Genomic DNA, 24906 nt, shown 5'->3' with positions numbered 1-24906 from the left:
GCGGGGGCGGGGCGGGGCCGTTCCCGCGCGGGCTCAGTGCGCAGGCGCGGTGGCGGCGCGGCGGTGACGGTGACACTGACGGTGCGTGGCGCGCGCGGGCGGCCAGAACGGCCCGGCTCGGCTCGGCTCGGCTCGGTGTCCCCGAACCCACCGGGACAGCCCGGACCGGGAACCGCCCCTCAAACCCACCGGGACAGCCCGGACCGGGAACCGCCCCTCAAACCCACCGGGACAGCCCGGACCGGGAACTGCCCTCAAACCCACCGGGACAGCCCGGACCGGGAACCGCCCCTCAAACCCACCGGGACAGCCCGGACCGGGAACTGCCCCTCAAACCCACCGGGACAGCCCGGGACCGGGAACTGCCCCTCAAACCCACCGGGACAGCCCGGGAGCGGGCACTGCCCCTCAAACCCACCGGGACAGCCCGGGAGCGGGCACTGCCCCTCAAACCCACCGGGACAGCCGGGACCGGGCACTGCCCCTCAAACCCACCGGGACACCCTGGCACCCGGCACTGCCCCCGAGCCCACCGGGACGCCCCGGGGCCGGCCCTTGCAGCAGGGCCCGGCCGTCCCGGCGGGGCTCCCAGTGCCGCCCTGCGGCGATCCCCGCCGGAGCGGGTCCCGGTTTCCTGCAGGATGTTCCGTGACTCTCAGATAGAGGCACGGAGTGTCCCAGGCGGGAGGAGCCGCGGGGTCCCCGGTCACACACACCCGGCAGTCCCGCCCTGTGCTCCTGGAGCTCGCACTGCTCTGAGCCGTTCATATTCAGGCACTTGTGTGGTTCTGCTTCTGTGCTCATCCCTCTGCTTTGTTCCTGAGTTTCCTGCTTTATTGCTGCTTTTATTCTACTTATATTATTATTATATTATTTATTCTACTGCTTTATTGCTGGAGTTTCCTCCACAAGCTCTGGGCTGAGGAGCATCCCTGTGTGCTCTGCAGGGGATGCCCCAGAGCCACATCAGAGATCCCCAGCACATCCCTGCCTGTGTTTGTTTGGTGTAATTTACAGAATTAAACCTGTGTTACAGAATTACAGAATTTACAGAATTAAACCTGCAGGATCCACGGAGAATTTCATGTTGGAGAAGGGGGTCTTGCTGAAACACACCAAAATGGGTGAACTGTAATTCCCCAGTGTTAAATCTTCTCTTTCTGCTTTTTAGGAGGACAAACTAAGAAATGGCAGAAGCAGTTTTTCACCCCCCAAGAAGGAAAAGAAGAGTTTTTGAGTCCTACGAGGCTCCCTTTCCCGTGGATGTAGGGGGGAAGGATTTCAGGCTGTGCCAGGCTGAGATCATTAACAACAATGTGATTGTGAGGAACCCCGAGGATATTGAACAGCTCTACAACAAGGTGCTGCACCCTGTTTGCACAATGTTTGTAGTGTTTTAAATGCAGGGAAAATATAATGCTGGTTCAAATCTGCTGCCTTTCTGCTTTCCTGCCCCTTTAGCCTCCTGTGATTCTCTGTGTTTCCCTTCTCTGCTGAAATTATTACAAAAAATATATTCTGTATCAAATGTGAAAAGTCTTCTTTATCCAAGCAAATAGATTTTGGAATGAAGTGACATTGTGAGCTGAGAAACAGCTGCAAAGCCTTCATGTTTATGTCTCCTTTCAACATTTCATGCAACTTTTCAAAGCATTTTCTTGCTTTTAAAGCTCAGGAGATTGAAATATTAATGCTTTAGAAATGCTCGTATAATTCTTTTCACTTCAGAGTGAATTCTTCCTGTGTAAAACAATCTGTGTTGAGTTTTTGGTGTCTGAGTACCATTTCAGCAGCATTCTAATGCAGTGGTGTTTCCTTGGTGTTGTTCTCAAACATTTGCTGGGAGATGTTGGCTGGCAAATATTTAGAATTCAGAAAAAGACCCAACACTCTGCAGGCTAAATGAGATTTAAGCACTTGGTTAACTCAGGTGTTTCATGCTGAACCAGTCACCAGCAGTGAACAAGCTTTAGGCAGAGCTGGAATGCTGCAGTTCAGCTGTTTGTTCCAGCTGATCTCACCATTCCACATTTTATAACTGGAAAGAAGTTAATTTTTGTGCCATGGGATAATTTGGGGTTTTTCCTGTCCTTTGCAGGGCTATTTTGGAAAAGGGATCCTTTCCAGGAGCCGGCCAGTGTTCAGCATCTCAGATCCTGTGCTGGTGGCCAAGTGGAGAGGTAAACTGGGGCTGTTTGTGCCTCAGCACTGCTCTGTAGCTCTTTCCTCACTCACTGAAGGGATATTTTTATAAGTTACCTGCAGAAGAATTGGATCAGGTGGAGGATATCCCTCTCTCCCCATCTCTCGTGCCTAGGATAAATCCAACAATGTGAAATTCAGATGGATAATTCCTCAGTGAATTATCCCAAACCTTCATGGAATTGTTGCTTGGGAAGACTGAAGTAGAAGGATCACCCTGGGACTTTTCTTTCCCTAATTTTCCTGGGGTTTAATCTGCAGATTTTGCTGTCCCTGAAGTGATGAGGGAAGGATTGCTGAAGTTTTCAGTCTGTTGTAGCCACTCACACCCAGTCTGCTCTTGCTTTATACAAAAATTCAGTCTTTACTCACCTCTCCCATGACAGTGAAGTCCCAGTGGCCATCACTGGGTTTCATCCTGTCCCTCCCTAATGGTCTGGAGAAAAAAAATCTATTTAATTCTCAGGCTGTTGTATTTGTACCTTTCCTGGTTCTGCTGCGTCCCTGCTTGAAAAGCAGGGCCAAAATGGCTTTGAGGACTGAAAATGGGGACAGTTCCTAGGCTGCAGATCTCCCCAGGGATCAAAATCCCACAAACCATCATTATATTGATGAAACAATGTATGATTTTTCTTTACACAGGTATTAACACAAACTTGCCCATAATTACATCTCAAAAGTAAGTTAATTTGCCTTTTTCTTGGTGTTTTTAGGGAACAGATTTTTCTGGTTTATATTTCTCTAACTGGAGTTCAGTTTGTTGGCTGTATAAATAATGAGGGTGACTTGCTTTTATTTTTTCTCTCATTATTTCATTTATAAATCACTTTAGAAGAAGCAGAAACAGGGGAGGGGATGATATTCTGGTGGTTTTGCATGTAAGCTTGTAGGTGTTGATTGCTGAATAGAAGCCAAAGCTGAGTGCATGCACAGAATGGGTAATTAATTAATAACAATTACAAGCATAATAAACATTCCTCAGGTGAGGAGCAGGAAAAGAAGTTTCTGGGGCAGGCTATTTAAAATATCTCTTCCATTTCCATGAGGGATTTTGATGGTGTAGCTGAAGCAGCTCTTGAACTTCTGCAACACATGGATATTTTACTTTTTTAAAAAAAGTAAAATTGGTCATTTGTACACTTAGCAAAACAGTGTTGGACCACATATTTATTTTTTTCTGCTTAAATAGTGTATAAACTATTAAGCATGTGCAGGTGAGTCACTCAGTTGGGTTTAATCTTACAATAAGTAAAAAAATTCACTTTAATTTGAAAATTATGCACCCTCAGTTTTAGGTAAGAAAAACAGTAACCATTTTATTACTAATGCCACTACAGTTAGTACTGCTTGCAGATGCTGGGCATCAATAGAAGTGTGATTTTATTGGAGCACAAAATGCTCTACCTCAGTAGAGACCTGCAAGTGCAAATTAAATGGTAATTCAATAACAGGACTAAGAGGAGTGTCTGTTATATAACAAAGAGCACAGCACTGAATTGTCCAGCTTTATCAGGAGCCTGCAGGGGGACTTGTGTTTGTGTTGGCACATGGAATTTGCATTTAATTGTCTTTGTTACCTGGGCTGAAATTGCTGCCTGAGGATTTTGTTCAGGGGAATAAAAAATGCTGTAGGAGGTTTGCACTTTCACAGTGAACAGTCATGTTTTAACTGGATATTAATGTTATTTTCAAGAGAAGGAACTGAAAACACACTAAAAACATTGTAATTACTGAAAAATATTAGTAATAGTAGCTGAAAGTTGTAAATATCTCAGTGATGGGAATATTGTCATTTCTCGGGGATGTAAGAGAAGGGTTTGGTTCAAAAGGTGGCTCCTGCTGGAGGTTTCTCCAGTGGTGTTTCTGCTGTGCCATTGCTGTTCCCAGGGCAGTTACAGCAGAGTTTTGCAGCCCCTGCTCTCAGTCCTTGGCTGGGTAAAAGCTGAAGTGTGAGGGCTCCTGTTCCATGTTTTTATCCTGCATGGAGTTTTTGGGAAATTCAATCTTGGGGGTTCCGTGGGAGAAGGAACTTTCTGCCTGGGGAAGTTCCTGGTCCTTGAAGCTGCAGCTTGTGCAGGGCTCAGCAGTGGTGTTTGCTGCCAGGGAAATGTAAATGCCCAGCAAAGGCAGAGCAGGCAGCAGAGTCCTGATGCCCATGGAGCTCCCTAGAATCTGGACTCCACTGCATGGATCTCGTGGATCAGCTGCTGGGGGTGGTTGTGAGCTGGGTTAATCGGGGCTGGAGTCCCTGGAGTTGCTCATTTCTGTGTCCCCAGGTACCAGCGCCGCGTGCAGTGGGCGAAAAGCGTCCTGCAGGAGCAGGGCCTCGACGACTGCTCCGTCACCAAGATCCTGGAGAGCTACACCAGACCCCAGGGGCTGCCCTTCTCCAGAGGGGATGGGGCTCAGCAGACCGGGGACAGCTGCACCCAAGGGTGCCCAGGGCCAGGAAATGCAGAACTGAGCAGGGAATGTGCTGGCAGTGAGGGAGCCCAGAGTCCCCAGGGTCAGAACGGGGGCTCCCAGCACGGAGGGGATGCAGCCCTGGGTCCTGGGAGTGGCTCCAGGCTCCAGGAGCAGGGGGATTCCAGGGAAGGGGCTGAAGGGTCCTGCCACGGGGACCCTGCTGTGCTCTGCCCTGAGCAGAGGGCTTGGGAGGCGTTGGACTCAAGGGAATGTGCTCCAGAATATGTGCTGGTGCAAGAGGAGGAAGAAGAAGGAAGCTCCTGTCCTGAAGATGACTCCAGTCAGGCACAAGAGAATGTAAGAAAAAGCATCCTAATCTTTTAGAAAAAGCTATTTTAAAATTCAGTATTTTTTCCAGTTCAGTGTTTTAACAATAGTCAATTTTTCTTGTAGCTTGTCAAGAAGGAAGTGTTAGTATGCAGAAAAAACCCATTTAGGATTTTTGAGTACTTACAACTCAGCTTGGAGGAGGTATGTGTCAAGCAAAGTGCAAATTAGTTTGCTTTTCATCTGAAAAAGTAAACCTTAATCTGTGTTACACTGTCATTTAAAATATGTTTCTAGAAGACAGGATCCTCCTGTGTCTCCTAAGTACCTGGATTGTCTTAGTCATTAAACTCAGCTTTAATAAGCTGTGATAATTACATGAGATGGTTAAAAAATAGGGTCCAGTCCTGTTTGCTGTAGGTGAGTAATCCCACTGACAGAGCCCAGTGACAGGACTTAAATACAGAAATACCAGGAATACAACATTTATGTGAGTCCTGTTTCAATTCTGCTGCTTCTAAATATATGTGTTAGTTTTAACACCCTGCCTTCAGCAGGGATGACACTGTAGGAAATTAATCAGTGAAGCCTTTGTTGTTGCAGAGCTTTGTGTATAAACTACAGGAGGTAGATTATCAGTTAAAGTGACTCTGTTTGTTTTTCCAGGCTTTTTTCCTGGTGTATGCTCTGGGATGTTTAAGTATTTATTACGGGGAGGTAAGAGATTGGATTAATTTTGAATTACTGGGGATGCTTTTTCTTTGGGGAATCACTGCATGGCAGTGATTTGTGCTGTTAATTCTGGAGGAGGAAATACCAAACACAGGAAATTGGAAGATTTTCCTACAAGTAATGGTATTTCTTTTTAGGAAATACAGGTCTGAAAGCTTTAAGTTCACCAGGACAAATATAATTAAGCACTGTCTGTCTGCAGAGAAAGGATTTTTGTTGTAACTTAGGCAGGAAATATAGGAGGATTAATCACACACCTGAGCTGGCAAAATTCTTTGAAGTTTTAAACATTAATTCTATCAAGCTATTATTCATGTAGTGCCATAATAATTCAAACCTGTGCTTTTAGTTTAAGATTTATCAGCTTAACAGGGGTGATATGGGACTGATTGCCTGAAAACCCCCCTAAGTGGGGCAGCAGGTTCCTGTGTGAATTTGGGGATTCTGTGTTTCAGTGCCTGCAGTGCGTGCTCTGTGCAGCAGCCTGTGACCTTTGGTGTCTGCCTGCAGTGCAGTGCAGCAGTGCATGCCTGCTTCACAGCAGTGCAGTCACCTTGCTGTGTGCCTTGCAGGAGCCCCTGAGCATCGTGAAGCTGTGGGAGGTGTTCAGTGAGGTGAAGCCTGATTTCAGAACCACCTACATGGCCTACCACTACTTCAGGGGCAAGGGCTGGGTGCCCAAGGTGGGGCTGAAGTACGGCACGGATCTCTGTGAGTACCCCAAAATGGGATCCTTTCCTCTCCCCCTGCTCCAGGCAAGGCACAACTCAGGCCAGAGGGGAGTTCAGGGAGGAGCTGCAGGGCTGAGCAGCCTTTGCTGCTGGCAGCTGGCAAAGGCCATTTGGGGTTAGCAGTGAAGATGGGAGTGAGTGGAAAGGAACATCCCATGTGCAGCAGGTGAAGAGAAGGTCTGGTTTGCTGCATGAGGTTCATATTTCCTACAGGATTGCCCTGAAATTCCCTTCCCAACTTGCTCTGTCCCCTTCTAAACACCTCTCCTGCAGTGTTAATGTGACAGTCTCTAGAAGAACAGGTTTGGATGCAGATCCCAATTCACATTAAAGTTCATGCACCTCATTCATCCCCTTTAAGAGAGGCTGGACTTCTGCTGAACTTACTTCTAAGACTGTTTCTTTGTGTGGGGTTTGGGGGGGAGATAGAAAATGGACTTGCCTTTTTTAATTATTGTTTGGAGGTTTAATATTACAGAATTAATTAGTGGTGTCCTTGCTAAGGAATTCAGGAACTCCATTAGCTCGTGTGAACATAAGCAGTGCAGTAATGCCTGTTAGTACAGGAGAGTGTGCATTAAAGTGAGGTGTTTTGGGGTGTGAGCAACCCAGCAGGTTTTGTAAAGCTGCTGAAGTGGTGACACAGTTTGGGGGTGGTGCTGAGCAAGTCCTTTAGGTCAGTGTGGAGCTCTGGCTGAATTCATCATCCCTGCCAAAAAATTTCATCCTAAACTCTTCCCTACAACAATTGCTAATTCCTCTGGTTCCTCTGCCTTAGTTTGACCTGGCCTGAGTCACTCTGCTGCTCTTTCCCCTCTCCACTTCCTAATTCTGAGCAAAATTCAGAAGAGTTGAAGTTCTGTCTTGTGTAATTAAAATTTATAGAACATTTGACAATATTGATGGGCCCTGGTACTAAACTCATTGAAAGTGTGATCTAACTGAGGTGTTTCTCTTTCATTTCAGTGCTGTATCGAAAGGGGCCCCCCTTCTACCATGCCAGGTTTGACACTCGTGTTTCTGCCTCATTCCTTTGCTTCAAATCAAATTTCACTCACACCAGTTTAGCATCTTCACTGCTTCAGCACATACTCATCACTCAAAGTACTCAAAAATGCCAGCTGTGTTCACACCCAGAATGTGAAAATCCTTTTAACAGAGGTGCTAAATGACCCCATTTATTTGAATAAAAATAACAGGCATTAAAAATTACAAGTTGCAATGGATTCAATACTCATGTGATGGGGCACTCAGGAAAATAATTGGATGTTGTATTACTGACGTAGAAAAATATGTGGTCTGTGTAATTTATGTAATTTGGGAGACCTTTAAGGGGTGGTAATTGTCTTTATTTGTTGCCTAGCCAGGTTGAACTCCTAGATAATGAATTGGTTATAAATGGCAGCTTGGCATCAACAAAGAGAAGCTACAAACATCAGAAGGGTGGGGAGGGAAGGCACCCCTGGGCACGTGCACAACTTCAGTATTTCTCCTCTTTTCCTTACAGAAAAACACTCAATTTCACAGCTTGCAACCTGCCAGCTGGCAGATTGTTCAGGGCCAGTTTTAGCCTCTAACTCTGAGCTGTCTTCAGAAAATGCCACTTTCCTTTGGCTGACTTGCCCTGCCTGCTGTGTTTTGCAGTTACTCTGTCATTGCTGAGCTGGTGGATGATAATTTTGAGGGTTCCCTTCGCAGACCCCTCAGCTGGATGTCCCTGTCTGGGCTGAACAGAACAACTGCAAATGCATCCAAGGTACAAGTGCTGGGGTAAAACCAACTGTGGGAGGATAAAGTTTGGAGTGAGGCTGGGAGGAGAACCCTGCTGAACAACACATTGATCCTTTGTCAATATCCTGGTGAATCCTGGAAGAATTATTATTAAGTAGTAATTATTAAAGTTGTGCCACCTGTAGGAATGTTAAAAAGAACAGCAAAATTACCCGAGGGATGGTTGTTTCCTGATTGCCACTTGTGTTTTTAAAGCCCTTTCCATCTCCCAGGATTTCCTTTTGAGCAGTGAGACTGAAATTGCCCTGAGATTTTCTGTGTGAGCATACAGTGCTTCCATTATCCACAGAAATTCCTGTTTCCTCCCACAGGAGCTCATGCTGTGCTATTTGATCAGACCTTCTGACATGACTGCAGAGGAGATGGCAACCCCAGAGTGCATGAAGAGAATCAAGGTTCAGGTGAGGGGTTCCTGCTTTTTTGCAGGTCCTTGAGAGAACTGGGCCTTGTTCTTTGGCTTGATTTGGGGTTTGCACACGTGGCTGCAGTAAAATTAAATTCCTTCATGCCCCAAGTCATGAAAAGGGCATTACAGAATCTCTATGAACTTTAAATCTCCCAGTCTGAACGTGAATGTTGCTGGTCCTGTGCATGTCAGCATTTCCCTGGGGGAAAAAGGGATTTCTCAAACACCTGTGGAGATAGGAGGGCTCAGAGAAGCTCAGAAATAAGAGGGGGAAAGTGTGTGAGAGTTCAGCTCACTTCAGGAACAAACAGTCATCTACTAAAAGGTCTCAGTGGTCACATAATACACACCAATTTTACAGACCTAGTTCTCATCCCTCACCGATTTTCTGTGGCTTTGGGTTTTTTCCCCATAATAATTGCTTTAATTATTATTTCAGGAGCTGATTGTGACTCGTTGGGTTTCCTCCCGTGAGCGCAGTGAGCAGGATGAATTTTAACTGCACAGGAAAACCTCACTCTTTAAAAACCACTCCTTGTTGGTTTTTACCTGATCTCCTGATGAACTGTTGCCTCAGGAGATTTTTTACCAACACATTCACTTGGTGTGTATAAATGCTGTTTAAAATGAGGTGTATCATGTTTACTGGAGATGTTTTACTGTAAAATGTAACTGAGCAGATGAAAGGGGAAAAACTAAAGCTGTGTCTCAGCTCAAAACATAAAATGAAAAAGGTGCATGTTTGATTGGTGGCTCCACTGGTCATTGGAACAGTATTTCTGATATTATGGCAGCTCAAACCTGACTTCACAGTCTTGGTCAATTGAGATTTGCATTTGTGGAGAGGTTTTGTTTTTGCAGCTGGGACCCTGGAACTTATTTTTACAATCACAGCTCAGAATTGAAGAATTCTTCCCAGAATTTAAATTTATTCTGGGGTCTGGGCACCTTTTCCCATCTGGGTGAGATGTGTTTCTTCCCTTGGGATTTGCAGCTTCACATTCAGGTAACTCTATTTTGGCTTCTTTCCTTTGCGATGCAGTTCAGAATGGAAAAAGAAATCCGATGGGCAAACAGGCTGGATTTATTTGCTGGTATATTTATTAGTAATCAAAGGAAAGGCAATTACCAGTGAGAGATTTGGGATTTCAGCAGCACACAAGCACACGTTCCCTTTTTTTCACTCATCAGTGAACAATGTGACAGGAAAAGGCCATTTTGGTAGCTGTAAAGCCCCGAATTCCACAGCAGTTCTGATTTCTGCTGTGAAGTGTCTTTGCAGAACACAGCACGCAGGGAATGCTAACTCACAAGACATTTTTGCACAGGAATAGCTCCCGTGGCAATTCTCAGTGTTACCTCACTGCCCTGCACCAGCTCAGAGTCCTGATCCCTGCCTGAGGTGCAGGGTGAGGTCAGAGCTGTTCTCAGCCACACTAAACCTGAAACCCCGAGCGTGCAGCCTCAGCGCTGCCCACTGCTACTGCAGCAGGTCCTGGTGTCCAGCCTGGCTGTCCTGCTGCTCCTGCTGCTGCTCCTGCTCCTGCTGCTGCTGCTGCTGCTCCTGCTGCTGCTGCTGCTGGTGCTCAGCCAGGGGCACGATGTAGAAGTCGCTGTGTGCCAGGTGCTGCTGCAGGCTCAGGTAGCGGGCGGCCTCACGCGTGTGGGGCAGCAAGAAGGCCTCGGTGAACCCGGCCTTGCTGAGGGGCGGCCGGGCCCGGCCCCGCCGCACCGCGTTCACGAAGGACAGCGCGAACGTGAAGCAGTTGTGCTGCTGCTCCTCGTACCTGGGGAATGGCTCAGCTCAGCAGGGCACTGCTGCTCAGCAAACACTGCTCAGCTCAGGACACTGCTGCTCACCAAAACACTGCTCAGCTCAGGGCACTGCTGCTCAGCAAAACACTGCTCAGCTCAGGGCACTGCTGCTCAGCAAAACACTGCCCAGCAGGGCACTGCAGCTCACCAAAACACTGCTCAGCTCAGGGCACTGCTGCTGAGCAAAACACTGCTCAGCAGGGCACTGCCACTCACCAAAACACCTCCTCAGCTCACCAAAACACTCCTCTGCAGGGACATTCACCAAAACACCTCCTCAGCAGGGCACTGCTGCTCAGCAAAACACTGCCCAGCAGGGCACTGCAGCTCACCAAAACACTGCTCAGCTCAGGGCACTGCCACTCAGCAAACACTGCTCAGCTCAGGGCACTGCCGCTCAGCAAACACTGCTCAGCTCAGGGCACTGCCGCTCAGCAAACACTGCTCAGCTCAGGGCACTGCTGCTCAGCAAAACACTGCTCAGCTCACCAAAACACTGCTCAGCTCACCAAAACACTGCTCAGCTCAGGGCACTGCCGCGCAGCAAACACTGCTCAGCTCAGGGCACTGCCACTCATCAAAACACCTCCTCAGCTCACCAAAACACTCCTCTGCAGGGACATTCACCAAAACACCTCCTCAGCAGGGCACTGCCGCTCAGCAAAACACTGCCCAGCAGGGCACTCCTCAGCTCACCAAAACACCTCCTCAGCTCACCAAAACACCTCCTCAGCTCACCAAAACACTCATCTTCAGGGACATTCACCAAAACACCTCCTCAGCAGGGCACTGCCACTCACCAAAATACTCAGTTCACCAAAACACCTCCTCAGCAGGGACATTCACCAAAACACTCAGCTCACCTAAATACCTCCTCATCTCACTAAAACACCTCCACAGGGCACTCCCACCCATCAAACGCCTCCTCAGCAGAGCCAGTCCCACCCATCTCCACTCCTGGGGGAGTGTTCACTCAGGAACGCTCTCCAGGAACTTCCCAGTGGTTCAATATATTCATTACAAGTGGTACTTCCCAGCCTGAATTCTGAGCATGAAAATGAGAGGGCTGCAAGGCTTGACTCAAAAATGAGTTGTTATTTTTTTATACTTATTTCACCTTGTTAACCTTGGCCCTTCCTCTATTACCAGCTCCCTCCTGCAGCCCCAGAGCTGTGTGTGCCCCCCTGGGTGTGTGGGAGCACATTTCAAATCCTTCTATCAGTGCATCAAATCCTTCTCTGCTACCCTTCAGTAAGTGAAAAGCTTTCAAGAACACCAGAATTGGGCTTGGCCTGAACCCAAAGGAGTTCCAGGATGAGTTTAGTGCAGTTCCTGTGCACTGAAAATGGAAGCAGAGGATTTAATTCAAAGAGTTGTTTTCAGTTCAGATATCACTGGTGTGGTTGTGGAAAAAGGTCAGGAGGAGGCAGACGGAAACCAGGGAAAGCCTGGAGAAGGGACACAGACATCTCTGACCTCCTGCCAATGGCTTTTTATGTCAAGGCAGTTCTAGTATTACTGGGAACTGTAAAAGTGAAATTCTGTTGGCTTTTACCAGCTCTGTAAACATCTAAAAATTCTGCTCTAAATCAAATTTTCCATCTCCTTTAGGGGGGTAATGTTTGATCCCTGAAATTTTATAGTCAGCACATAGAGAATTGCTAAAAAATGCTTTTGATTTGATGGGATTTTTTTTCTTTTCTGTTACAGTTCCATTCCTTCAGTGACAGGCAGGCAGGCTCTGTGCTGCAGCTGCTCTCACTGAGGGACAATCCCAGGATTGGTGTTTTCCTGGAGAGCTGCTCTGTCACCACACGAGCTGGAAATCAGCCTGGCTGCCATTTCTCACCACTGACATCAAAAACAGCAGCTGGGCAAGAATGCCATCACTGTGCTCGGCCTTTAAATACAAATACACCTCAAAGTGCTGAACAGTAATGATGGAATTGTGCCAGGACCTCTGTGCTCAGCAGCATGCAGGTCACGTTTCACTGAACTGGGGCTTTAATGCAGAATTCCCTAAAGCCACCTCTTGCTTTAGAGCTTTAATGTTCCAGCAGCCAAGTTTTACTTAAAATCCAGAACACTCTGTGCAGGCAGGCCAGGCTGAGGCTGCTCCAGGCTGAGCTACCAGGAATCCTGAGGGACAGCAGGCTCTGAGTGACCCCCAGAGCTCACCCAAACCCCCCCAAGCCGTTCCCCACACACCTGTGTGGGAGCCAGGCCTCTCCCAAGGAGAATTCCTCCAGGAGCTCGTCCCAGCGCTGCAGCAGCTCCCACATGTCGGGCTGCACCAGGGGGATGCAGATGCTCTGCTCCCAGCCACTGCCTGCCCTGTGCACGCCCTGCTGGTCGTAGCTGTACACCACGCCTGCAAACACAGCAGAGGGGACACACTGAGCCCTTCAGGGGGGCTTTTCCTGACTCAGTTTCCCCTCAGCCCAGCAGGGAGTGCACTCCTGGCTTCCAGGAAAAACCTGGTCTCATTCTCACAGCGTGGTTTGAAAAAATGTTTGGATCTTTTAATAATCAGAGCAAACTTAAGGACAATCAGGCTTCATTTTTAGCCCCCAAAGGAGACTGGCTTTCTATTAAATATACAAAATGATGTTCTGCAGGGTGGGTCTACTCCAGCTAGAACCCAATAGGATCTTTCATGTGGCTTTTAAAAAAGTTTTTTAATTAGGGCTGTTTTTAGAATTAGCAAAAACTGTGTTAAACTCAATTAAACTGTAATTCCTTTAAAGCAAGCCTAGCCTTTCACTCCAGGGGTGGAAGGCACCTGTTTATCCCATTCAGTGCCTGTTTAATCCACTCAGGGGAATGGATTTGCTCTGGAGCTCTGCTGCAAGGTGAGGTCATTCCCAGTGACCCATCCCGGGCTATTCCCAGCTGGAATTCCCGGGGCAGCAGGGGAGGCAGCCGGGCTGGCAGGGCCCTGGTTACCCTTGGAATTGGTGATGCCCACGTGGAGGTCTCCGTGCCCGTCGTAGTCGCTGGAAGGGAGCAGAGGGGCGGCTGGGGGACAGCGATGTCCCTGCCCAGCCCGGCACAGGCACAGGCACAGCCCCACCGCGCCTGCACAGGGCACTGCGCTGCCAGAGCACCTGCGAGAGCCCCGGGCCAGCCTTTCCCCTTCCCTGCCCTTCCCTTCCCATTCCAATTCCCATTCCACTTCTCCTTGTGTTCCTCCCCCATTCTCCCCATTTCATTTCCTTCTCCTTTCCCCTTCCTTTTCCCCTTCCCCTTCCCCTGTCCTTCCCTCTCTCTTCCCATTTCATTTCCTTCCCTTCCCTTGTCTTCCATTCCCTTTCCTTCCCCTTTACCTGCCCTGTCCTTCCCCTTTCCCCTCCCCATTAACTCTCAATGGCCGTCCCCTTTCCCTCCCATTTCCTTCCCTTTTCCGTCCCTTTTCCCTCCCAATTTCCCTCCCTTTTCCCTCCCATTTCTCTCCCATTTCCCATTCCCCCGCCTCCATTCCCGCCCCTTTCCCCGCCCTGTCCCCGCCCCTTGCCCCGCCCATTCCCGTCCCCGCCCATTCCCGTTCCCGCCCCTTGCCCCTTTCCCCGCCCACTCCTGGCCCCGCCCCGCTCCCGCAGCGCCCCCTGGCGGTTACTGCAGGAAGGTGCCGCGGGTGGGCCTGACGAGGAAGGCGCGGGGCTGGCCGTGGCCGTGCCGGAAGGGGCAGCGCAGGCGCACAGGCGCCGCGGCCAGCCCGGCCCGCCGCAGGTCCCCGCCGCACGCGGGGCAGCGCGGCGGCGCGCGCCGGCAGTACACCAGCGCGCGGCAGTGGCGCACGCGCAGCACGTCCATGGCCCGGCGCGGCGGCAAAAAGCGTCCGGCCGGAAACGCGGCTCGGGGCGGGGCCGCGGCCACGCCCCCTCTCCCCCAGCGCCGCGGAACCTCGGTGCGCGGCGTGAGGAGGCGGCCGGGCGCGGTGGCGCGGCGGCACGATGAGCACCAAGCAGGTGACGTGCAGGTGAGCGCGGCCCGCCGGGCCCGGAGCCCTCAGAGCCCTCAGAGCCCTCAGAGCCCCGCGGGCACCCCCGGGCCCCGCCCGCGCCTCCGCGGCCCGCTCCCACCCCCCCCGCACTCCGCCCGTGCCGGGCTGGAGGTCCTGGATGCCCCCCGAGCCGCCCTTGCCCCTGCCCTGCGCCGGACCCAGCCCTGCGCTCTCCCCCGGGGGCGGCCCGGGAAACGAGCGGGGCCAGCATGAGGGGCTCCTCCAGGGCTCCTCGGGGAAGTTCTGTTCACTGGAAGGGCGCTGGGGTGATGGAGGGGCTGCCCGGGGCGCGGGGCCGGGCACGGCGTGGGTCGGTGCGCCAGGAGGGCTCTGCAGCCTCGGTGCTTCTCCGAAAACAAAACAAAGCAAAGCAAAGCGTTCCTGTGCCGGCAGCGCCTGCTCAGACCCGCGCCTCTCCACAGGTACTACCTGCAGGGCGTGTGTCGGGAGGGGAGCAAGTGCCTGTTCTCCCATGATCTGGCCACCAGCAAATCCTCCACCGTCTGCAAGTACTACCAGAAGGGGCAGTGTGCCTACGGCTCCCGCTGCAGGTAACCCCGCTGCTCCCGGCACCCCAGGGCTCCCGTCCTGTCAGCTGCGCCCCAGGGCAGTCACAGAGCGAGCAGAGAGGACCAGGGGGATGAAATCATTTATTCATGCGAGTTTTGCCGGAGCCTAGAGCAGCTGTCACCTCCAGTAGTGGAGTTTTGCTGTGGCTCGGTCTCAGGGCTTGTTCTGCTCTGTAGGAATGGAGCCTTGGGTTCCAGGTGTGTTTTCCCTGCAGTTCTTACAGGCAGAGCTGCAGGTGCCCGTGGAGAGGCTGGGGGAGCTCCTGGGGCAGCTGCCACCCCCTCCTGCTCATCCCGGTGCTCATTTTTGGGGACTTCCAGCTCTGCCCCGGAGCAAAGCGCCCTCCTCGTGGCCCCTGGGTGGGTGGCAAGGCTGAGCTTCCACAGCTTTCCCTGGAGTCTCCGGGTTCAAACTCCCAGGGGAACGCTCCAGGGAGTACTGGGCATTGATCCATCGGGGATGTGCCGCCCCTGGGTCCTTCCTGGAGGAATTCCCTGCTGGCTGAGGAGCCTGGAGCTCCCCTCACAGCTCCCTGCCATGCCTGATCCGTGTGCCAGGCTGGGGCCAGGGCTGCTCATGTCCAGAAACAGACAGGGGATGTTTCTGTTCCCGTTAAAACATTGTAGCATCTGCGTGTGTCCATGGAGCGGGCCCTTTACTGCCCTGGTTGCTCCTGCTCTACTGCTGGGGTGTCCCCCCGGTTTTCCCGGGCTGTCTCCCTGGTTTTCCCGGGGTGTCTCCCCGGTTTTCCTGGGGTGTCTCCCCAGCCCCAGCGGCTGTTTGGGATGCTCTCCGTTCCCCGGGCACTGCCGGGCCCGGTGTCCCGGTGTCCCGGTGTCCCGGTGTCCCGGTGTCCCGGTGCCGGCCGTGATCCCGCTTTCCTGCCGCAGGTACGACCACGTGAGGCTCCCTCCGGCGGGCACGGCCGCGGTGCCGCCGCCCGCGGCCCCGGGCAGCCCCCGGGCGCCCCCCGGGCACGGCGCCGCCGCCCGCAGCCGCAGGGAGAAGAGGACGCTGGTGCTGCGGGACAGGAGTGAGTGGGGGCTGCTCTGCCCGGCCCGGGCCGGGGGAGGGAGGGAGGGAAGGATCTCCTGTGGTTATCGGAGTTTCAAGGGCAGAACTCCCTCCTGGAGCCTCCTCCTGCTGACACTGCCCGGTGTCCTTGTCCCCGGCTCTGTGAAGTGCCTGCTCCCGTTCTGCTCCCTGGGGGGAGGTTTGTCCATCCCGGCAGGAGGGGGCAGTGGGGGAGTGTCAGACAGCAGCAGGACAAGGGGAGCTGTTTGATCCCTCAGGCCTGGGGAGGTTTAGGCTGGACAGCAGGAGGAATTCTTTCATGGAAAGGGTGGTCATGCATTGAAGAGAGTTGTCATCCCTGGAGGGACAGCTGCGTGTGGCACTCAGTGCTCTGGGCTGGGTGACAGAGTGGGGATCAGTCCAGTTTGGTGATTTTGGAGGTCTTCTCCAGCCTTAATGATTCCGTGATTTATTCAGTCTATTTGCTGCCAGAAAACACCTGAATAAATCCTGCAACTGAGCTCTGCAGTAGGCAGCTTGGGAGAATCCCAAGGAAAGGCTCAGGGATGAGATCCCACTGGGGAGAAAAGCTGGGATTTGGAGGGAAGGGAGCAGCCGGGGTTGAGTGGCTGTGGCTGTGCTGGTCCCTGCAGATCTGTGCGGCTCCGGCGAGGAGCAGCAGCGGCCCCCGGGCCCCGCGGCCGGCGAGAGCTGCGGGGAGCCCGGGGACGGCGCCGAGGCCAAGCCCCACTCGTACCTGGAGGCGATCTGCAGCGGCCTGGAGGAGCCGGGCGGCGCCGGCGGCTGCCCGGGCGGGGCCTGCCCCGGCGCCGCGGAGCAGCTGTGCCCCTTCGCCGCCGCCGGCGCCTGCCACTTCGGGGAGCGCTGCCTCTACCTGCACGGGGAGCTGTGCGAGATCTGCGGGCTGCAGGTGCTGCACCCCTTCGACCAGGAGCAGAGGAAGGCCCACGAGATGGTAACGGGGCTGGGGAGGGCTGTGCTCGGGGCAGGGCTGGGCTGGCTGCTCCAGAGGAGCTTCTTCCAAGGGGATTCTGTTGGATTGTCCAGGGGACGGTGCTGGAAGCAGCCAGCTCAAGCCTCTGGAGCTCCACTGGCAGTGATGCTGCAAGGCAGCAGCGTGTGGCTTTCCCATTGTGTCCTCATCAGAGGCTGCCCTGCAGCCTTCACCCACAGCACCCTGAACTCTCCCAGGATGTCTTTGGGAGGGCTCTGCCTGAGTCACCAGCTCACCTTGCAGTGGGAGTGGGAATGGGTTGGAGATTGTCACTGCTGGGATGAGAAAGGCTGGAGGAAAGCCTGAAATAAGAGACTAATTCCTTAACTGGGTAAAAATTAGCATCTGGTGAATGAACGTGGCCTTAGTTATAATCAGAGGAACACCTTGAGTGTGGCATCTATTCAGTGAGATGATTTTTGGGGATGTTGGAAGCAGCAAATAACTCAGTACTCGTTCTCTGACAGAGATGCAGAAAGGGGTGAATGAAGCACCCTGGCATCTTTATTTCTGACAGCCGAGAGAACACTGAAGCTGAAACACATGATTGAATTTAATGTTCTTTAAATTAAACTGTGGCAGTGCCAGGTAGGACTGGTGCCCTCAGTGAGCACTCCGTGTTTTCCCTGCAGTAGATCCTTTCCAGAGGGAATTGCTGTGACAGGCTGGCACTGACAGTGACTCTGTGCCCTGGCAGATGTGCATGGCAACGTTTGAGCACGACATGGAGAGGGCCTTTGCCATCCAGGCCAGCCAGGACAAGGTGTGCAGCATCTGCATGGAGGTGGTGTACGAGAAGCCCTCGGCCTCGGAGAGGAGGTTTGGGATCCTGTCCAACTGCACCCACACCTACTGCCTGTCCTGCATCCGCCAGTGGAGGTGTGCCAAGCAGTTCGAGAACCCCATCATCAAGTGAGTCCTGCCTGTGCCTCGGCCTGAGAGGGGCTGGGCCTGCTCACAGCAGCTGCAGAGCTCAGCACAGCCTGCCCAGGGCGCTGCCCAGGCCCAGGCTGGGCTGGAGCTGCCTGCACAAGCAGCAGGGTGCACTGGGTGTCCTTTGGTTCCCTTTATCCCATGGCCCTGTGTGGGGAGCTTGGCCCGTGGCAGCTCGGCCCTCTCTGACTGTGTGGTCAGAGGGCAGAGTGGACACTGGGACAGCTGGACCTTGCAAAGCTCTGCCCCATGCACTGACCTGAGTGCAAAACCAACAAACAACTCCACTTTTTCCTGTGATGTGCTTAATGATGGGGATTTTCCCTAAATTACAGCTTGCTCCAGGTAAACGTCCCACTAACCACACTTTATCTATCTCAGTAAATGCCTTTATCTTCTAGCTCTACAAAAATGTGTTCCAAACATGTTTCCCCCCCTGAGATGAGAGAATTTAAAACATCCAATTAGGGAGGTTTCCTTCTTTGAGCATCTCCCGAGTTACAAACATGCTGAGGAGAAGCTGGGAAATGTTTTCAGTCTTCTACCACAATAGACTTTTCTGCCCAACTTTAACTCCAAATTTCATTGAGGTGACCATCAGCTCCTTGCATTTCAAAAGGCTGAGACACCCTAATTTGTGGTTTTGGCTTCCTGCTGCACTCACAGAACATGTTTTGTTTCTGCACATTGAGGAAATCCCTGGTGCTCTTGCTCAAGTCCAGAAACAAACACAAGCCCTGAGTGCCCTGAATTGGAATTCCAACTGGAATTCCAACTGGAATGCACAGAGAGTGCTGTGCTAACGTGGGAGGAGGTGTCTGCTGCCCGAGGTGACAGAGCCCCCCTCCCTGGGGAGGATCCTCACTGCCTGGGGCAGATCTGGGGAGGTTCCAGAGCATCCCTGTTTGTGTCCTGCTGCAGGTCCTGCCCCGAGTGCCGGGTGATCTCCGAGTTTGTCATCCCCAGCGTGTACTGGGTGGAGGAGCAGGAGAAGAAGAATGAGCTGATTGAAGCCTTTAAGCAGGGAGTGGGGTAAGTTCAGCACCACCCACACTCCTCACGGTGTTCTTCAGCTGCTCCAAGACTCAGTCAAGTGCTGAGCCTTTATTTCTAAACTTCATGTAATTAAGAATTGTAATTACAGAGAGCTCCTCAGCCCTGGTCACACTTGTGCTTCACTCTGTGGCTGTGCAATTGGAGTTCACAAGTTCAGCCTCCCTGTGCTCAGAAATGTTGAAGCTGTTTCAGCTCAGTGCCAAAATTGGCTTCGTGTGGCTTCTGTGGATCCCTCAGCCGTGGTGACTGAGGAGAGCAAACAGGGAAGGAAAATGGACAGTGGGATAAAAATTCACAGGGCTTCTGTAATGTCTGCTGGAAATGGCAAATACTCCAGGAGAGCATTCCCTGCGTTGTCCAGCAGCAATCTGGCTGGAATGTGAGGCCTGTGCTTCCCAGAGCAGTGAGGAGCTGCCACTTCCTCCTGCTCCCTCTTTTTGGGCTGAACAGGCACAGCTGGGCCTGCGGTTTTCTCTTCAGCTGTTCTTCATTGTGAACAATTTAATTGTAGAAAAACCCTCCAGCAGCCCCAGGTCCTGTGTAAGGACCCACCCCGGAGCTGTAAGGACAGCCTGGGTGATCAGCAGAGCTGAGGGGAACTTTAATTAACAAAGTATTGGGGCAGAGGAACTGGGTCATGAAAGTGCAGGAGAAAACACAGCCTGGGAAAACAGTAATTGCTTGGCTCATGGTGATGTTCTTTGAACATCCTTCACTTTGCACATGTTAAGGCAGTTCCATTTTATTTGATTTGTGATGCAGGGGGGTTTTGTGTGTTTGTGTTCACTTTTAGTGACCTTTGCCCTCTATTTCACTGCTCTCAGCTGGGGCATGGGAGGCCAAAGCTGTGGCTGTGTTAGCAGAGCACCACTGGGGCTGTGGGGACTGCAGTGCCTGTCCCTCCCTTCAGCTGGAAGGCAGCAACCCTCTCTCTCGTGATTCACTCAGGAAGAAGCCCTGCAAGTACTTTGAGCAGGGGAAGGGGACGTGTCCCTTTGGAGGGAAGTGTCTGTACCTGCACGCCTACCCCGACGGGACGCGCGCCGAGCCCGAGAAGCCGCGCAAGCAGCTCAGCTCCGAGGGCACAGTGCGGGTAAGGAGAGCCCTGCTGTCCCCAGAGCCCGGGCAGGGCCACCTGGGAATGGCTCCTGCCACGCACGACAAGTGGAAAAGGCACATCCCAGTGTCCTTGGGCAAGGGTTGGTTCTTCCAAGGAGACAGAAGGCGTTTCTTGTTTAACTGCAAAATATCATTGCTTTGTTTCAACCACTCCAAACCTTTCCTCAGTGGAATTGTGCCCTTGAGGCTTTCACCCACAGTACCCACAGCTCCTCTCCTGTGCTGGCACTGGGGGCAGCTCAAAAGGGTAAAACCTTCAGTGGTGGTGGCTCTGCCCTGGCTGTGTCCCCTCACTGCCTGTTTGGGACACGAGAGCCTGGCTGTCACCCTGAGCTCACACCAGCGCTGGGATCTCTCCTTTTTTGTTTTTTCCCGAGGAAATGCCTGCCCAGGGCAGGCTGTGCTGTGGGTGGTGCTCAGGCTGCTCTTCTCTCTTGCAGTTCTTCAACTCCGTGCGCCTGTGGGACTTTATCGAGGACAGGGAGAGCCGGAGCGCGCCCGGCGCCGACAGCGAGGTCACGGAGCTGGGGGAGCTCTTCATGCACCTCTCGGGAGCCGAGGGGGATCCCCCTGCTGCCCCCTGAGCTCCTCCCTGGCCGTGCTTTTACTCTCCAGCACACCCAGAACACAGCGTGCCCTGCTGGGTGGTTACTTGTGCAGTCCTGGTAACGTTTTCAGATAGTTTTTATATGGCAACAACAAAAAAAGACTAAAAGACATTAAAAAGAAAGAATTGACTGCATGGAAAAAAAATCCCTTAATCCCAGGAGGGTTTTCTCCCTCTCTGGCCTAACATATGCTGTCTTGTGAGCTGAGTGGTAGTGTAAATACAGGTCCAGTGAAAGCTTGAGCTGGTAAAAACTGTTGCTAAATAGAGTTTGGGTGCTTTTGGGTTTTGTTCTCCACTAATCAGCTAAATGTCTAACTACAGTAATGGTCAGTGTAGGGTTTTCTCCTTGAGAGGAGCTGGTACATTTTACCTCAGATAGCACCCGGAGTGTGCTGGGTTCTGTGTGGGGCAGGCAGGGCCGGGCTCTGCAGGGGCTGCAGGTGAATTCCCAGCCCTGTTTCACACGGTCCAAGGGCTCAGGGGCAGCAGTGGCTCCTGCTGCAGAGCAAATGCAGCTGCCCTGACTGCTGAGCTCACTGCACTGGAGCTGCAGCTGCCCTGAGCTCACTGCACTGGAGCTGCAGCTGCCCTGACTGCTGAGCTCACTGCACTGGAGCTGCAGCTGCCCTGACTGCTGAGCTCACTGCACTGGAGCTGCAGCTGCCCTGAGCTCACTGCACTGGAGCTGCAGCTGCCCTGACTGCTGAGCTCACTGCCCTGGAGCTGCAGCTGCCCTGGCTGAGCTCACTGCACTGGAGCTGCAGCAGCTCTGAGTTCTCCCAGTCCTGGCCAGTCCTGCCCCACTCCAGGAGTGGCTCTGCAGCAGCTCAGTGCCCCCATTCCCCTTTCCCCAGCACTGGGGGATGAATGCACAGCTCTGCTGAGTTCACAGAATTGTCACTGCATTCTGGCTTCGTTAAAAATGAGATTTCTGTTGATGTGGCAAAGGCAGTTTGATGGAATCTGGTACCAGAAGTTAATTCTGCTAAATCATTTGTACAAACTTTGCAGTTAAACCAAGAATTCAGTGTGCACTCAAGAGCTGCTGAGAACAGCAGGGACAGCCCTGAGCCTGAGCTGGCACTGACTCAGGGCCTGGTAAATCCCTTGGGGGTGAGTGAGGCACTGAGCAGGGTTTGTAAATACAGAGATGTGGGGTTTGCTTTAGAAGAGTTTGGTTGCAATGGAAGGCAGGTGTGTAGCTGGTTTGGTTATTATCTGTAGCAATATAAAAGCATAAAAATAATACTTTAAAATGTGTAAGAAAGAAAGGCCAAGAGCAGAAAAGTTTGTAATCACCCCCCATGGATCTGTGATGGTCAGAGTCCTGCTGCACCAGGGGTGGAAAGGATGGAACAAAACGTGTCCAGAGCCCTGGGCAGGGAGCTGCTGGCAGCAGGGCCACCCCTGGGGAGGTGACACCGGGATCTGGGTTGCTGCTGGGAGGGGACAGCAGGAACCTGCATCTGGGATTCAAACATCTGGAACTGGCACCAGAGCAGTGACTCCAGGATTATCCAGGCAGCTGCTGGTGGCATTTCTGGGTCTCTGCCCCTGCCAGCTGTGCCCTCTCTTCTGACACGTAAATTAAACTTTCTCATCGTTATTCCCCCCAAGGTTCATTTTTAGCAGTGCTCACTGCAGTCAGGTCTGGCCCTGGCAGTGTCTGCAACAATTCCCAGTTTCTTGGTAAAACTGGCCCAGCAAAGGTGTTAATTGCAATCAGTGCAATTGGTCAGCACCAATTACAAAGGAGAAGGCAAATCACCCCTCAGAGGGATGTCACACACTCAGATGAATGTTTCAAGGGCACCCAAACACCTTTTCTACCCCAGGATACCCCCACTGAAGCTCATTTCCATCTGCTCCTTCCTGCACATAATTTTTTTTTCCAGAAAGAAATACTGGCAGGAATACAACAACAACAACAAAAAAATCAGTGGAGAGGATGTTCTTGACCTGAAACAAGACATTCGTGATTTACTTTGCCCCAAGAAGCCGTGAGGAGTAGTCTGAAATTAAAAATTTAACTTGTTTTTCAAAGCTACCCAGGGACTTACACTGTCTGAGTTTCTAAGTTCTCCACTCAGCACCTTTCATTTAATTGGACTTCAGTTGCTGCTTAAAATAAACCTACTTACCAAAAATACTTCAGTTTTTTCAGAGACACATGATCTGGTTTAAAACTCAGGGGTTAATGGTTTCTTTTGGGAAATCAGAATTAAAGTAAAAGCAGCTTACCTCTTCTGGGTTTTTTCTTCCATGTTTTAAGCTTATTATAATGAAATGAAAATTAGAGATAAATAATGTTTAGAGAGAGTTGCAGCCCAAATACCAATAACATTATTAAAAACCATGCAGAACTTTATGGAGCAGTCTCCTTCAAGTCTCAATTTACTATTAAGGAAGCAAAGCATCCTCAGTAATCACCCAGGGATTATTAACACTCTGCCCTTGTTCTGGTATAGAAAATTCTGAGGACAGACTGGAGGTGATTCTGTGTCTGGCTCTCCTCCTTTCCCAGGAGCTTTGTGGGGTTTTGCTGCTGCAGAGAAGCTGCAGAGGCTGTTTGGGCACTGCAGGGAGGGCTGGGGCTGTCCCAGTCCCCAGCACAGGCAGCAGCTCTGGGGTGGAGGTGCCAGAGGGCACAGCCAGCCCTGGGCACCCACAGAAACAACATCCCAAACTGGGCTTCCATTCAGCCACATTTCAGCACTGCTGTTTGAAAAAAACCATTTTCAGATTCCCCCACCTCTTCCTGTCCTCCGTGGAGTTCAGCCAACACACAAAACTCACCTGCACCTCAATAAATGAGAGAAAAGAGCCAAAGGTGTGCAGGGAAGAGCCTGAGAGCACAGCAGGGTGGTGTCCAAAGCAGCTGCTGCTGGAAGAGCGTTACAGTAGAGAAACCTGTCTTGTCCTGTGACTGGAAATGTAGAGATTGTTCTATCGAGTGTGTTTTTACTTGCACTGCTGTTATTTATCAGTTACTTTTTAAAAACGATTCAGAATGTCAGTCCTTGAGTTTTCCAAATGCAGATGTCCCATCAGAACTGTGAATGGCTACATTAAAATGATGACATTGAATCTTAAACCTAAAATTTAATTTATTTTATTAAAATAAGATAATCAGAGGATCCTTGGCTTACAATAAATGCATTTTCTCAGGAGCAATAAAAACAAAATTAAAACCCAAATCAACAAGAAAAACTGTATATGCTCAGTTTCCTCTTGCTAGTGCATCTCTTGGACGACAGCTGGGATGCAGCCTGTGCAGGAGGTGGGGACATCCCTCAGCCTTCTCCAGCCCAGCCCAGCCCTCCTCGCTCACCCCGGGCTGCAGGAACACGTCCCTAGTACCAAAGGCAGCTGGGAGGCCTCTCAAGATGACCAAAGCAGGGCTGGCTCACCTCCTTCTCTGAGCAGGACAATTCACAACAGATTCCATCCTTTTTGCAAGAGTTTTTCTTCTATGTGCAAAACTATTGCAAAACTATTTTGTGTTGAATTAGCATTTGAACTTATTTCATTGGCTTGGTGAAGCTCTTAGGCAGGAGCTGATTTCCAGAGTTCTTTCCTCTTCCCACTCCAGGCACAGCTCCCCGGGGTGAGGTGGCACTTGGCACGGGGCAGTCAGAGCACCAGAACATCTCCTGTCCTCAGAGCCACCTCGCTGGGCAAACCCAGCCACAACCACTGCCAAAGAAACAGCCATCGCTTCTGGGAAGGGGGAAATAAGGCTCAAGTGCATCTATTAAAAAAATAGTAATAGATCTCTTGATTCGTAGTCTGTTACCTCTCCCAGAACAAGAGATGGTAGCAAGGCAATGAGGAGCTGTGTCCCTGCAGGCTGAGAACTGCACGAATCCGGAGCAGCTTCTTTGTACAAGCGGGGCCGAGGGTCCCGCGGGAGGAGCCCGGGCACGGAGGCGTGGGGGGCACAGCTGGCACAGGGGGCACAGCTGGCACAGGGGGCACAGCTGGCACGGGGGGGCACAGCTGGAGCTCCTGGTGCTGCCCCAGCCCAGGCAGGGCTCAGAACACGGGCAGCCTGGTGGAGGTCAGCGTGCAGGCGTTGATGTCCTCGGTGTGCGCGGCGCGGTGCAGGGACGGCTCCGAGGCGCTGCGGTTGATCTTGGGCAGAGAGTGCTGCAGCAGCTCGATGGAGGAGAGGAT

General features: G+C 51.8%; 4 protein-coding genes across 9 annotated transcripts in view; 2 read left to right on the top strand and 2 right to left on the bottom strand.

Moving 5' to 3' along the window:
- TSEN2 (tRNA splicing endonuclease subunit 2) lies at nt 1-12603 on the top strand. 2 transcript variants are annotated; one of them, XR_010082308.1, is made up of 13 exons: nt 1-81; nt 1172-1361; nt 2099-2180; nt 2845-2881; nt 4479-4965; nt 5062-5139; nt 5602-5652; nt 6240-6378; nt 7365-7401; nt 8043-8154; nt 8501-8590; nt 9035-9199; nt 12121-12603. XR_010082308.1 is itself a non-coding variant. In XM_063411831.1 (12 exons), the coding sequence occupies exons 2-12, from the start codon at nt 1188-1190 to the stop codon at nt 9092-9094; spliced, it is 1347 nt and encodes a 448-aa protein (XP_063267901.1). In that variant the 5' UTR covers nt 1-81; nt 1172-1187; the 3' UTR covers nt 9095-9533. The 2 variants fall into 2 exon arrangements, 1 of the variants encoding a protein (XP_063267901.1); XM_063411831.1 differs by lacking the exon at nt 12121-12603 and having other exon boundaries at nt 9035-9533.
- MKRN2OS (MKRN2 opposite strand) lies at nt 9675-14270 on the bottom strand. The gene is made up of 4 exons (XM_063411833.1): nt 14027-14270; nt 13357-13406; nt 12619-12781; nt 9675-10382 (listed from the first exon to the last, which is right to left on the bottom strand). Exons 1-4 carry the CDS (start codon nt 14221-14223, stop codon nt 10076-10078), a joined length of 717 nt encoding a protein of 238 aa, XP_063267903.1. The 5' UTR covers nt 14224-14270; the 3' UTR covers nt 9675-10075.
- On the top strand, nt 14234-20873 carry MKRN2 (makorin ring finger protein 2). Its single transcript, XM_063411832.1, has 8 exons — nt 14234-14389; nt 14836-14964; nt 15874-16016; nt 16651-16973; nt 17710-17924; nt 18867-18977; nt 19950-20094; nt 20561-20873. The coding sequence occupies exons 1-8, from the start codon at nt 14364-14366 to the stop codon at nt 20702-20704; spliced, it is 1236 nt and encodes a 411-aa protein (XP_063267902.1). The 5' UTR covers nt 14234-14363; the 3' UTR covers nt 20705-20873.
- A 2946-nt stretch (nt 20874-23819) lies between these two features.
- RAF1 (Raf-1 proto-oncogene, serine/threonine kinase) overlaps nt 23820-24906 on the bottom strand; it is a 61918-nt gene continuing 60831 nt past the window's right edge. For all 5 annotated transcript variants that reach the window (XM_063411827.1, XM_063411828.1, XM_063411829.1 and 2 more), the window contains one exon: nt 23820-24906. In XM_063411827.1, coding sequence (XP_063267897.1) covers nt 24766-24906 — 141 coding nt within the window. In that variant the 3' untranslated portion in view covers nt 23820-24765.

This window comes from Prinia subflava, chromosome 14 (genome assembly GCF_021018805.1).
Source record: "Prinia subflava isolate CZ2003 ecotype Zambia chromosome 14, Cam_Psub_1.2, whole genome shotgun sequence".
In the NCBI taxonomy this organism is placed as follows: Eukaryota; Metazoa; Chordata; class Aves; order Passeriformes; family Cisticolidae; genus Prinia; species Prinia subflava.
Note: the sequence above shows the minus strand (reverse complement) of the source record. Positions and strands in the feature narration are given on the sequence as shown.

Coding starts and splice junctions, on each gene's coding strand:
- TSEN2 (XM_063411831.1), top strand. CDS start 1,188: ATGGCAGAAGCAGTTTTTCACCCCCCAAGAAGGAAAAGAAGAGTTTTT. Junction 5,140..5,601: donor TACAACTCAGCTTGGAGGAG/GTATGTGTCAAG, acceptor TTGTTTTTCCAG/GCTTTTTTCCTGGTGTATGC. Junction 8,591..9,034: donor TGAAGAGAATCAAGGTTCAG/GTGAGGGGTTCC, acceptor TTATTATTTCAG/GAGCTGATTGTGACTCGTTG.
- MKRN2OS (XM_063411833.1), bottom strand. CDS start 14,223: ATGGACGTGCTGCGCGTGCGCCACTGCCGCGCGCTGGTGTACTGCCGG. Junction 13,407..14,026: donor ACCCGCGGCACCTTCCTGCA/GTAACCGCCAGG, acceptor GCTCCCTTCCAG/CGACTACGACGGGCACGGAG. Junction 10,383..12,618: donor GAGGCCTGGCTCCCACACAG/GTGTGTGGGGAA, acceptor GCCATTCCCCAG/GTACGAGGAGCAGCAGCACA.
- MKRN2 (XM_063411832.1), top strand. CDS start 14,364: ATGAGCACCAAGCAGGTGACGTGCAG. Junction 14,965..15,873: donor GCCTACGGCTCCCGCTGCAG/GTAACCCCGCTG, acceptor TTCCTGCCGCAG/GTACGACCACGTGAGGCTCC. Junction 20,095..20,560: donor GCTCCGAGGGCACAGTGCGG/GTAAGGAGAGCC, acceptor TCTCTCTTGCAG/TTCTTCAACTCCGTGCGCCT.